Source organism: Daphnia pulex, chromosome 10 (assembly GCF_021134715.1).
Source record: "Daphnia pulex isolate KAP4 chromosome 10, ASM2113471v1".
In the NCBI taxonomy this organism is placed as follows: Eukaryota; Metazoa; Arthropoda; class Branchiopoda; order Diplostraca; family Daphniidae; genus Daphnia; species Daphnia pulex.
This window is the reverse complement of record NC_060026.1, coordinates 2,806,929-2,819,849: the sequence shown is the minus strand read 5'-3', so window position 1 is coordinate 2,819,849 and position 12,921 is coordinate 2,806,929. Positions and strand designations below refer to the sequence as shown.

The following is a 12,921-nucleotide window of genomic DNA, read 5'->3' as shown; positions in this document are numbered from 1 at the left end:
CTGTGGTTCCAGTTGAAATGTCGGAGAGTGAACACGAGTTTCTGGTCACGCGTGAGCAAGTGCAAAGTCACGGGGGACGTTCGTCGCTGATAACCATTGGACAGAATAAACACAGCGTAGCTGCAGTGTGTGTGTGGTGGCGCAGATTCGGTGAAGAATTGCACACGGCGGATGCCTCTCGACAACAAAGACGACGACGTCATTTGCCCCACTAAAATAAAAAAAAATAAAAAGATGAAAAATAAAAAAGGACTTTTTCAGGCGTATCTGAGTTTGGAACATTGCCAAAGAAACATAAACACACGCTCGCCCTTCTGTTTTCGCAGTATAAAAATCGGCGGAAACTCCGGTAACGTCGCAATTGAAAACCCGCATCCATAGCAACTGGAACTGTTCTCTCTCAACTGACAACGAGCGACTGGCGTCAAATTTCTACAAAAGGGAATTATTTTTAAAGTCTTCTTTGACATCTTTTCGGAAAAATCACCGCACATTGTCAAGATTTTGGGACATTTCAACTTTACTCCGTTTTAAAAAAAAAAGTAAGTTCACTGGCCGGTTCAATGACTTGGCAACATGTGGGTTATTATTGTTGTTCTTCTCCACCCCCCACCCTCTTCCTTTTCTACTGTTGCAGTCATGCGCTGTGCAATCAGTTAAAAATAGTCTTAAAGTCGACATAGTGCCAAGTTGTACACGGTGGCGTTTCGTCTCGCGTGTCTGTTTCTCGCTTCATTTTTTAAAGACGACATTTGTGTTGGAAAACTGAAATCAGCTAACTTTTAATCATTTGCACAATCATGTACCAAATCAAGATGCCTACCGAGTGCACTGCCAATCCACTCCAGCGGGAATTGGCCGACAGCATCATCCGATTCTCTCCGTTGGTGAGTAACAACAAAACGTTCAGGCGAAACGAGATGATTTGATTGATGAGCTGTTTCCGCCCATATTATTCAGGATGATCTGAGAATACTCGTCGCCTGTGGTGCCAGCCCTAATGATCAAGTCACACAAGGTAAATGACCCTGTAAAACGTCAAAATAGAAGCTTTTTTTAAAAACAATCAATTCAAAAATGTTGTTTCTTTTAGGTTTGCGTCCGCTTCATTATGCGGTTTGGCAACGTTACCTCGAAGCTGTCCAATTCTTACTCGTCCGCGGGAGCGACGTCAATGCTCGGGATGACTGTGGATACACTGCTCTACACCTGAGTGCCGAACACGGCTACACTGAAATCATGAGCCTTCTCCTGGAATACCAAGTGAGAATTAATAGAAACATAAGAATAAACGCAGATTGAACTTACAGTCTACTTATTGTTGTCGTCTAAAAGGCCAAAGTGAATTTCTCTGATAAAATCGACGAAGACAAGGTAGATGCAAACAAACCCAACCTGTGTGACGAACCTCTGCACTTGGCGATCAAAAATGGCCATTACGAAGCAGCTCGAATGCTGCTCGAAAACGGAGCTAACGTCAATGCTCGTTACTTTTTCGGCTGTGAAATCAGTCTCATCTCAGCGCTAAACCCAGAAGCCATGGAACTTTTACTGATGTACGGTGCCTATCCCGATTCAAGGGATCGTTCCGGATTGACTCCATTGATGAAAGCCTGCAGAAATCCTCAGGTTAGTCGAGAGATAAATTACTTCAAATTACACACGAATATTATTCACAGTTGCATATCTTACCGACAGGCTACAGAAACTGTTTTGAAACTCATTTCCTATGGAGCCGATGTGAATGCCCAAGCGGATGAGCGAAACGATTACAGATCGGTGCTTCACTATGCCGTCCTATCGGGAAATCGTTCAATGGTCAGTCTTTTATTGAAACAAGGAGCCCGAGTCAGACCTTTACCTGGTGATCCGGCGCTCTCTAAGCCTTCGATATTGGATTTGGCTGTGCTGAAAGGGGACGTCGAACTCGTCAAGATGCTCATTGAAGCCGGTATGAAATTGTTTGAGAGATGCCTATAGAGGATTAAAGAAATGTTTATATTAATCATGTTAATTTAGGAGCTGATGTCAACAACACTTCGTCCATTCTGGGCTCAGCCTTACATGTGGCCTGCGCTGACAACATAGCCAACCGGGCAGATATCATCCGCGTTTTGCTTGAAAATGGCGCTGATCCCAACATTGCAGCCAGGAGCGACGAGGGTTTGCTTCATCCTTCAGTATTGGCCGAGTACATCACTTCCAATGGCAACAAAGATAAACTTAGCCACGATGTTGTAGACTTGCTTCTACGCCATGGGGCTCAGGTATCCATTTCTTTTCCTAAATTAAGAGAAAAAAGAAAATTAATAATTGTTTGTGGGCTTCAGGTGGTCCTCAAGACACAGCACCGTCATCCTCTGGGACTGTATTCTGTCTTACCGATTATGGCCAAGCATCCACGGGTCTTTTTGAATATGATGGATGCAGCCGAAAGTTTCGATAACGTCATGCTCAAGCGCCTCAACAACTTCCCGCCTGAATTCAAAGAAATTATTCTCGAACTCGCCACCAAACCTCTTTCCCTCCAGCAGCAGTGCCGATTCTTCCTGCGCCAGCACTTGCAACCCAAGATTCACCTTAAAGTACCTTTGCTCGAAATCCCCACAATCCTGCAATCCTATCTGCTTTTTGAAATCAGTTAGTTTAATATCGCACGCGCTATTACTATATATGCACCGCACTGCTGTCCTTTCTCTTCAATTGTACAAATGTTACGCTCGTCTTGGGCAATCGTACTTTTTAAAAAACAAGAAACGACTGGAATTTGCAAACAAATTCCAGTTTTGAGATTAAAATATCGTTATTACTGAAGGAATACGAGCGGATAAATACAAAAGTAAATTAAAAAGAAAAAATGTTTTGAGGATTCGAAATCTTTTTGATTCTTCATTTAGCTGCTACTACAGTCATAAATAATAATGGAAAAAAAAATTTAAATTCTCAACAGGAATTTCTGAAATCAATGAATAAACTGAAACATAATTTTTCTGCTCTCCTATGCCTGTTAAACCCAATAATGAAGTAAGATTGATTATAATGCATGAATAAAAGAAAAGTTTAATCATCATCAGAGAGCTCAGAGTATTACACTTTAATTAAAAATTTCTACTGAAAAATGTTGGAATAAATCAAATGAATCGATTTAAGTTAAAAAAATGTTTGAATTAATAATAAAATTTGGGTAAAACCACTTTAAATCAGGCGCAATGAGATGTGCGAACGCGGCGACTCGCTGCACGAAAGCATAAAGGGGGGATGCTGTTCGAGGGTAAGAATCAAAAAGTTATGCATAAAGGCCATCCCAACGGCAATAGCTTACGTAGCAGTGTCAATTGCAAACACCCTAGACATTTTGGCAGTCACTACATTGGCTTTTTCCTTTTTGCATTGAACTGCTGGAGGATCATGGATTTATTCAATCGATCGACCATAACCCGAACTCAGCTTTTAGCTGTTAACCCAAAGAAGATGGAACCTGACGTTAATTGCGCAAAACCTGTAATTAACGATGGTTCGACTACCAGCGAAGATGATTTGAACTTGAACCTACCAAGTTTTCTTCGTTTGATGGCGAAAGTAATCGATGAGAAAAACCTGATTTTATTGGAAAAAGAACGCTTGGCGAATGAGGTAAGTCTGCTTCAATCCCAACTGACAGACTCCAACGCCAAGCTGCAGAACGTACACGACGAGTTAGCAATCACCAAAAGCGAACTCGAAAAAAAGAAAAGTGTCATTACTGGCATCCTTGCTAACATCACAGCAGAGATTCTCCGCTCGACAAACAAAGATTCGAAAAAGCAAAAAATTGAAGAGCCTTCAGCTCCCAACCGGAAGAACTTACAAGACTATCAAGGGGATCCCGTCCAATTTACACCTCATCGGACGTTATTTGAACCTAAAAAATGTCATGGTCATCTACAGCATAATTCGAACACAACAGAGATTCACATCGAAAGGACAACAAGTGGCTTATTGGGACTGAGTATCGCCGGCGGAAAAGGGTCCACTCCTTATCGTGGTGACGACGAAGGTATCTTCATATCTAGAGTGACCGAAGGTGGGCCGGCCGAAATGGCAGGATTGCGAGTGGGTGACAAACTGGTGGCCGTCAATGGGATGTCATGCATTGACGTTCATTACTACGAAGCGGTGGTCATTCTAAAAGCTGCCGGCCCTAGTCTGGTGGTGCACTTCATCAGAGAGGTGACTCGACTTGTTCCGCCGGCAGGCGAAGAGGAGGAGCAGCAGATGCGACAACAAGAACAGCCAAAATCAGAAAAGCCCGCCTCGCCGTTGATATCAGAGCCCTCTGCAGTACCACCGGCTCCCAGAATGTCTATCGGCTCGAGTTCCAGTCTACAGGGTGTTAGAGAGATGGACAAGCCGATCAGCAACGGTGTGCCAAACCCTGCTCCCCGACTTAGTTTCACCCAGTCTCAAGCAGCAGCAGCGGTAGCCAATCAAGTCCATTCCGAGACGGCTATTGTGGATCAGCGCCCTCCTTATGCGGTACTAAAGGCCAAGGATGATGTGCTTAATCAAAATGGATGGACATATCCGTGGTCACTTCTAGAAGAAGTTAGATCGAACCGAAGGTCTCCAATTAATCCATGTCATTTGATGGAAAAGAGAGACTATCAGCAAGCCCAACAAGAGAAACCAGAAGACTCAAATGTTTTGCCTCCAATTAACAAAGAAACTGATTTTTTCGAGAAGGAAGACCCTCATGCATTTCCACCGAACCCCGACAAATGTGATTTGCTGGAGAAAAAAGACAGTAAACGTCAAGCAGAAGAACCACATGTTCTCCCCCCAAATCTAGAAAAATCTGATTTTTTTGAGAAGAAAGACAATCAGCCCCAAGTTTCACAAGAAGACCGAAATGTTTTTCCCCAAAATAATTTGAACGCTGCAGCTAACAATCCCAACCCCAAACATAAACCAGAAGACATACATGCAGAGAATGCATTGCCCCAAAATCCAGAAAACCCCGATTTGATGTTTCAAAAAGACAATCAACGAGAGAAGAAAGGTGACAGAGAGGAAAATTTGCAAACCGAATTACTGAAACCGGAATCGCAACGACAACAGACGGTTTTGGGAAACCCGAAGGTGGAACAGGAAGAGGTGGGTGAGATAAAAAAGCAGTCTTTTAGACAATATATTAAGAAATCATTAGGCCTTCAATCCCCGGTAAAAAAACAATTTCAACAGCGGAAGCAGGTAGAACTAGAAAATAATCCAACTGTAGAAAAATGCGTAATAAATGGGAAAACGTTTCTTTTAAAGAATAAATGGGATTATGATTATAAACTTGCAGCCGTCCATTACAACGTTTGGAAGAGTATAGGAAAACCGAAAATAAATACTAAAACAAATCGTACGTCATATCGAATCGTTAAGCCATATATAGGGGAAATAAAAGTGGAAATTGTAATCAACAACAAGAAGAGCATTATTCCAATCCTAGTATTCGATGATCCTAGCCAAAAATTCAACGATTGTGTCTTTATTGTTGATGAACTTGAATTTAAAAGTGGAGTTTAACTTATTTGACGATCACAGTATCTATAATGAACAACAATGTTTGAAAATGGTAAAAGTGAACAGCAATTTCTTAATTTATTATTATTCCTACATGTCATGTTTTGCAAGTTTGAGAGATAAAACAAATAAACTTAGCTTACATATACCCCTTAACTGATCTAAACATGTTGCATTCAGGTTGTTTTCTAATAGAGAAGTATAGAAAAATATTGCAGAACTTGTTTTTAAAGAGATAATGGAGTAACAGACCGTAACAGACATTACATTAGAAGCCATGCCAAAAGTCTTACCTTTTTATACAAGTTCAGTCCCCGTCTTTTCATGATGTTGCAGGGTATTGTTGGGAACAACTTTGACATCACTGTGATCTAGTAAAAGAAAAACAATTAGAGAACTCATGGATGATTGCAATGGTGATTTATTAACTAAAAAAGAATGAATGAATGATTATCGTACAAGTTTTCACTGCTCGATTCTTACACACGCACTTACACATATTAAATATTAGGCTTGATCTATGATACAAGAAACAAATTAGGAATGATAAACTATAATCCGGGCAAGGGATTTGATTTAATTTAATTGCTGATCCATGCTCTTGCTCCTAGTTCTAGTTTACGAGAATCGAAAGCAGTCAACCTGTCGAAAGACGTGTTGAGACTTCAGACAGACGAAAAAGACAAAAACTGCAGAGATGCCACAGCCCACAGGATTTTCAATCCTGTGGTTTCTCACTTTCTCCAGTCATCCGCTTTTTCTTTAAAAAAAGGAAAAAAACAAAGACACGTCCACGTTAACCACAATCAAGATGGAAATGAACGTTTTCGTAGACATATAAACAGAACTCAATACAAGAATTTACATTTTAAATTGGTTATGCCGGATTTTAAATATGAAGAGAAATATCAGAGCCATTTACTATAAATGCCTAGTTACTCAATAAATGGCTTTGGAAATATGAATACATTTGCTCTACTCAGTAGGTTTAGTTAATTTGATCTAATTACTTGAAGCATCAAATTGGAAATGAACATTAACATGTCGTTGTATACTAGCCCTATATAATTACTGAACACAAGAAACACAAGAAAAAAGACAATTAAAATAATTTATTAAACGGAATTAAAATTCCTGTATCTTGTAATAAAAAAATTAACGAGAACTACTCTAACGATAAGGAAACATAGAATCCAACCTCTAACTATTACTCGTAAAAGATGGTGGAAAACGTGATAGAAATCATCGGTCAGGTCAATCAAGTCTTACTCTTAAGGATTAGCGATTCATTTATATTTAAAAAATCACGCATATTAGAGACCAGCAGAAATAACTGCCCTTTAACACACAACTAATCGAAAATAATACAAATTAAATTGTTTTTTGGGGAATCTCCTCCTGAGAATTGGATTAACCTTCAACCTGACCTCTTATTTGTGTCACCCATATAACCCTGAGACTACCCATTTAATATCTATTGGATTATAAATTTAATGTGAAAACTGAACAGTCATCCTTATCCTACTAAGCGATAAAACGAATCAATCCACCCTTTTCACCTTATCCAATAGGCCACCCTTCATGTCAATTTGACAGCAATATAAGTCGACTATACTTATTTTTTCCAACCAGTCAGTAGGTGAGACTCGAGCCAAACATTACTCTCTTGTGCATCTCTTAGTCTGTCCACGAGATCTGTCGAACCCTTCATTAAGTTGTTTTACTCGATTAACACGCTGCTTTAAATTTTGCAAAGATGCCTAAAGTGCAGAAAATAAAATCTCTTTTCAAATTGTGCAAAAACTTAATAAAGAAAAGTCTAGAAACTAAAATTTGTTTGGCTGAAACATCAGCAAATGAGCGTAGCAGTGAAGCGTCTATTGTCATCGCTTCAAAAAAGAGCTGCAATCAATTTCATCAATTACGTAAGTTACATAATACGCATATGGTCTTTCGACGTAGCATTATTGACACATTTTTCGTTAATCGCACCCTTTCTTATTTAGCCACATCACTCTTAGAAGAAATCATATCACCTATAAATGATAAGCATAGAAACCCAATGGAGACGAGAGTCCTTGAACAACTTATCACTCCACATCTTCAAAATTTGCGATTTGCTAGTTTCTCGGACGCCTACTTAAGTTTATTTCCCAATTTTACAAAACTACGAGTATTGAACCTTCGGCGTACTGCAGCGGGAGACAGCTGTTTAAAAAGCATCGGAATTTATTGTAACGAATTAAGGTAATATCTACCAAAGCAGTATTTACTATTATTTGTAATGTATGGTTGTTAATTATTTTTTTTTTTAAACAGATCATTAAATGTTGAGTTTTGCTCTCATGTGACAAACAGTGGAATTAACTGGTTGTGTCTTGGTGTTGATTCGGAATTAATATTTAGGACTCTTATTACTCCGGGACATAAACAACCAGGTCTATGCAAGACCCTCAGACAACTGAATACTCTTCATACGAACATTACAAGGGAAGGAATTCAATTAGTTCTTAGATATATACCAACCCTGACTATCCTTGATAGTCATCACACCTTTGATGCCTTGATAGAATTGGCTAAGATGGCGATAGAGATAAAGCGTCCAGGCATTTTCAACGGTTTCTTTTCTCCTTCAATCTTGCACACGCCCTATGATAAGCCCTATAAATGTGGTAGTCTGCAACAGGCACTATCCTCGTGTCATTCAATTAGTCGTATCGTGATTTATGCAACAAAGGGGTTAACGAACAGGGATTTGTTAAGTTTAAAGCAAATTAAGATGCTTCGCGCACTCGAAATCTGGAGCTGTCCATGCGCAGGCCTATTACATAACACAAAAATCACTTTTAGTGGTGGAGTGGCTCCACTTCTTAAAGTAACTGGAAGATCATTGATGGTTTTAAACATTATGTGTTTAAATTTGGTACAAGTATCCACTATAGCCGAGTTTTGTCCTAATTTAAAATCCCTGACTATCAGTAATCATTGTGGCCGTGTAACGGACTTGCCTGCAAGCGAAAGAGACTATTTTCAAATCGAACGTAATAGAAAGAAGCAATCTATTTTCAAAGAACTTAAGTATTTCTTTAGCAGTTACGATGTTCCATCTAACGTTCTTCTTTTTCTTTTGTCTTCTCCTGCACTTGAAGACGCCCGCATTTATGACTGTGACACCCTCACTAATGATGTGTTACAGAAAGCCGCAAAATTAAACAATTTTCTGAAACTTAGAAGTCTTGAATTAACACGCTGTAATGCCGTGTCAAAAGATGGTATAGATGTGTTAATGACTGACAGTAACTCTCTCAAATTGCTTGACTTGTTTTCTTGTGAAAATGTGACGGAGGAAAATGTTTTAGACTGGAACAAGCAAGGTTTCCAAAAAAACTGGAATTTAACAGTGCAGTTTAATTTGTGTGAGGATACTTGTATATATGATGTTCAATAATGCATGGATACCTTGCTTTAACCTGTTTTTCTAAAGTCTAGTGTCTTTTCTGTACACAACCTAATAATTACGTCATACTTTCAAGCTTACAAGGAGTTCAAATATAACTCATCTAACCATGATAATGCTTAAACTTACATTTAACCGATTTAAACTGTCTATACTGAGTGTGAATTATGTTAGAACCCCGAAGAGACCATGCACACAGATTTCAATAAAAAAGTTATCTATTCAATGAAGGTTAAAGTTCAATTACCTTTTTTAACTTTGTTGGAGGGTAACTGGAAGTGGGGACTGGGGACCTTGACACCACTTTTGTCGTTATCTAGAATAGAGAAAACAAAGAACATTAAGAGAGCTCATTGTTCTGTAAATACACTTTACTATTTAAAAAAAGGCTTTGTTTAAATAATAAGGAAATACAAAAATCAGAAAGTGAACACGTTTTTCCTGCATAAACAATCCTACAGACAAGATTTGATGTTTGTAGACTTCAGCTTTAACAGAATCGACACATTGAATGGGTGACTGAAATAGTTTCACGAACAAAGTATATCCAATAAAATTAGTAGGTTCTTTTAAACTGGATCCACGTGCCGGTATAATTGATATCATTACTCAGCTATCCAGCAACTTGACCTTCAATTCTTGAAGGTAAACACGTTGCATCGAAATTCGAAATATGATAACCTTATTTCCATTAGTCTATTTCCTGTTAGTCTACTTTGCATTATTATTAAGACAAAACGGACACACATTTTAAAGTTATTTTTACTTTCGCTTCTTCGGCTCCTTGGTTTTCAGACTTCAGACAAACGAGATTCACGCAGAAGTTTGAGATGAGATGTGCAGACTGTAGAATGTATCTGCAGACTAATAAAGGACAATAATGGCCGCCATGTTGCAGATAGCAGACAGGAAGGGAACAAAGTTGGCTCCTCCTACCAGCTATCAAATTTGTTTATTACTTAGAAATTATTAAATGTGATATTCCGACCGTAAGTTTATGAAGAGTTTATAATAAAAATACAACTTTAAATCTTAGACCAGCACGTACGGTTTAGCTGATATAATATCCCCAAGATCGATATCGACGATCTATCGACGATATATCCACGATATCGATATATGATTGCATGCATGCTCATGGCGCTCGTGGCCTCGTACTCGTTAAAAATAGCTCTTGCTCCCGACTTTTCTGCATGCTTTCAGTTGATCCGGTTGAACTTGAGAAGTTTGTAAACTAATCTCTAATTCTGATTATACCGTCTCATGATCCTGTCGTATCTGGAAATTATCGTTCACAAGAACAAGTTGTGTTTTCTCTGGTTTTCACAATCAAAATGCTGACTAACCTAATCGCTAATTTCTGTAACACCTTTTTGGGGCGTTACTTTGAAAATTTAGACACTAATCAGCTCTCCTTTTCTCTCCTGCAAGGTGTGTTTCTTTTAAATAATCTAAAGGGAATTACTGTACATCTATTTTCTGATTATTATAGGGAAGGCAGAACTGAGGAATCTTTCTCTTAAAAAAAATGCTCTAGCCAATCTTGGTCTTCCACTTGAGATTCATTCTGGATTTGTTGGGAAAGTTTCCATTGACATACCTCTAACACGAATGACCAGTCGACCATGGGTGATATTGTTGGAACAATTTTACTTGGTTGCTGGACCAAAAAACATGAATGAAGTACCAAACCAAGTTGTTCACTATAAATTTTCGTAAACTAATTTTGTGTTTCCAACTTAAGTCTCAAACCAAGGAATCACCAGAGGTCGTTGAAGACATAGAATCCCTCAAACACAAGAAAGCTGCCCTGGACTTGATGGAAGCCGAATGGAGATCAGAAATAGGTTTTCAAGGGTTAACTTCCTTTGTCTACGGTTCCACATGTTCTTCTTGGGTCAGACATGGAACAAGTCTATTGACCAATGTGGTGCAAAACATTGAGGTAATCTTCACATTTAAATTCTCATTTTCGTCTTCAAGTTGATGAAACTATTTTTTTGCTTTCAGCTGAAAGTCAAAGATGTTCATATTCGGTTCGAGGATGCTGATATGTCGTGCCCTGAAAAAAAATATGCCTTTGGATTAAACTTTGAATCATTTACTGCCCAAACGTGTGACGATCAATGGAAGCCATCCAATGGTATGGCCTCTGCTCACGAGATGTTTAAACTTGTGGAGCTTGGCGCCTTTTCCGTCTACTGGGACACAGACACTGAAATCTACAGGGACTTGCCTTTGATTGATCTACGCAAGAAGATGAAACATTCCGGCACTGAGCGTCATGAGTTCATATTGATGCCCTCCAATTTGCGTGTCCACTTGAAGCGAAATTGCAGTGCCACGTCTCTGCAATCTCTTAACCAGCCTCGCATTGTCTGCGACTTGCTAATTGATCGTCTCGAAGTTGAAGTTCGTCATGCCCAGTATGTCCAATGCTGCAAGGTGCTCGAGAATTTGTCTCAGTTTGGTCGGCGCAAGTTTAAGCCACGACGACAATGGAAATTCGCTGGAGATTGCATCATTGCAGAAATCAAGAAGAAGAGGAAAGTTGAAAACTGGCCGTTTGTCATCCAACGTTCTCGAGAAATCATCATGTACGTTCGATATTACAAAGAGCACTTGACAAATCCGACTAGGTCCGCAGTGATTAAGCCGGAACTCGACAGAATGGAATCCGACTTTGAACTAGAAGAGCTCCTGGTCTTGCGGTCAATCTCGATGCAGCAAATTTCCAAAGAGAAAAATTTTTTTCGGCGCTGGTACAACGATTTCTTGTCATGGTGGTCTACAGAGGATCACTGGAACCAATTTAAAAAGGCCCATTCTGTCCGTGAGAAAAAACCAGAACACGAGATTCTCGAAATGTTGATCAAAGCTAGAAAGGAAAGCATGATTCGGAAGGAGGACATGCTCTCTATTCATTTAATTTTCACGTTGAAAAATGGATGCTTCCGCTTGTCTTCTAGTCCCAAAACTGAAACCACCTCCGCGCCGTCCAACACTCTACTGGAACTCGAGTTGCTTGATACTGTCGTCGAAGTTTGGAAATCAAATTCATTACGAGATTGGCTTAAATTGCAAATGAGCGTTGGAAATGTTTTGCTTCGTGATCGCTCCACCATCTATTTTCAAAGAAGTATCCTTCATGGTAGCGTCCCACACAACGATGCGCCGTTGTTTGATTTTGTAAGTAAAACAAACTTTTGTGTCCTTTAGTTATGGAAGTCAACCAGTATTATTTGAATTTAATAGGTCTACGAAATCCAACCACCTGAAAGCGACTGGAACCACCGACTGCGTGTCAACGCTATGGCTACTGAATTTGTTTACAAACACTCTATTTTCTTGAAAATCAAAGACAGTTTCCCTCTTCCCCGAAAAGAGCGCTCTTTGTTTGGACAAAGTGTGCGTAAGGAAGCTCGTTCGCGGTATAAGATGGTCAAACGACAGGCTAAGAAAGTTTTGCAACAGACTGCAGCGATATTCACCAGTCAGGAGTCATGGGAATTGCTTGTCAATGTTACGGCACCTCGTATCCAGATTGTTGAATCTCCATTCAGCCCGGTTCCACTAACTGTCGATTTCGGTCATTTTCATGTGACTCCCACCAATGTTGGTAGTGTTGTCGCTGAATTGGATTCTTATTTAACGTTAAACGAAAACGCAGAATTCGCATCGGGGTTTTGAAAAGTGTTCAGTTATTTCTTAATTGAAATGTTTTTAGTGCCACTCATGCACGGTGTGTCTTCAAATTCTCGTTTCTTCATTTGTGTTCCTTCTTCTTCTGTTTAACTGTCCACTAAATTTGTGTTCGTTCCCCTCACTTTGGATGTCCCTGACACGATATTAAACAATTAACTTTCCTTATTTGTTTGTCGTTTTCAGAAATTTTTGTTGGCCAGATGATCAAT

At 39.3% G+C, this 12,921-nt stretch overlaps 2 protein-coding genes across 3 annotated transcripts; both read left to right on the top strand.

Moving 5' to 3' along the window:
* Nucleotides 1-9: 9 nt before the first annotated feature.
* On the top strand, nt 10-3,070 carry LOC124205204 (putative ankyrin repeat protein RF_0381). Of its 2 annotated transcripts, XM_046602573.1 has the most exons (8): nt 10-542; nt 816-887; nt 961-1,018; nt 1,094-1,263; nt 1,336-1,629; nt 1,699-1,951; nt 2,020-2,267; nt 2,331-3,070. In XM_046602573.1, the coding sequence occupies exons 2-8, from the start codon at nt 816-818 to the stop codon at nt 2,643-2,645; spliced, it is 1,410 nt and encodes a 469-aa protein (XP_046458529.1). In that variant the 5' UTR covers nt 10-542; the 3' UTR covers nt 2,646-3,070. The 2 variants fall into 2 exon arrangements, with proteins under 2 accessions (XP_046458529.1, XP_046458530.1); XM_046602574.1 differs by lacking the exon at nt 10-542 and having other exon boundaries at nt 812-887.
* A 7,064-nt stretch (nt 3,071-10,134) lies between these two features.
* Nucleotides 10,135-12,877, top strand: LOC124205202 (vacuolar protein sorting-associated protein 13D-like). The gene is made up of 5 exons (XM_046602571.1): nt 10,135-10,438; nt 10,500-10,690; nt 10,752-10,952; nt 11,018-12,196; nt 12,263-12,877. The coding sequence occupies exons 1-5, from the start codon at nt 10,342-10,344 to the stop codon at nt 12,695-12,697; spliced, it is 2,103 nt and encodes a 700-aa protein (XP_046458527.1). The 5' UTR covers nt 10,135-10,341; the 3' UTR covers nt 12,698-12,877.
* The last annotated feature ends 44 nt before the right edge of the window (nt 12,878-12,921 follow it).

What these genes read in the sequence shown, in the direction of transcription:
- LOC124205204 (XM_046602573.1), top strand. Translation starts at nt 816, where the DNA reads ATGCCTACCGAGTGCACTGCCAATCCACTCCAGCGGGAATTGGCCGAC. An exon ending in GCCTTCTCCTGGAATACCAA is followed by an intron (nt 1,264 to 1,335) that starts GTGAGAATTAAT and finishes GTCGTCTAAAAG; the next exon opens with GCCAAAGTGAATTTCTCTGA. An exon ending in TTCTACGCCATGGGGCTCAG is followed by an intron (nt 2,268 to 2,330) that starts GTATCCATTTCT and finishes TGTGGGCTTCAG; the next exon opens with GTGGTCCTCAAGACACAGCA.
- LOC124205202 (XM_046602571.1), top strand. Translation starts at nt 10,342, where the DNA reads ATGCTGACTAACCTAATCGCTAATTTCTGTAACACCTTTTTGGGGCGT. An exon ending in ATGTGGTGCAAAACATTGAG is followed by an intron (nt 10,953 to 11,017) that starts GTAATCTTCACA and finishes TTTTGCTTTCAG; the next exon opens with CTGAAAGTCAAAGATGTTCA. An exon ending in ATGCGCCGTTGTTTGATTTT is followed by an intron (nt 12,197 to 12,262) that starts GTAAGTAAAACA and finishes TGAATTTAATAG; the next exon opens with GTCTACGAAATCCAACCACC.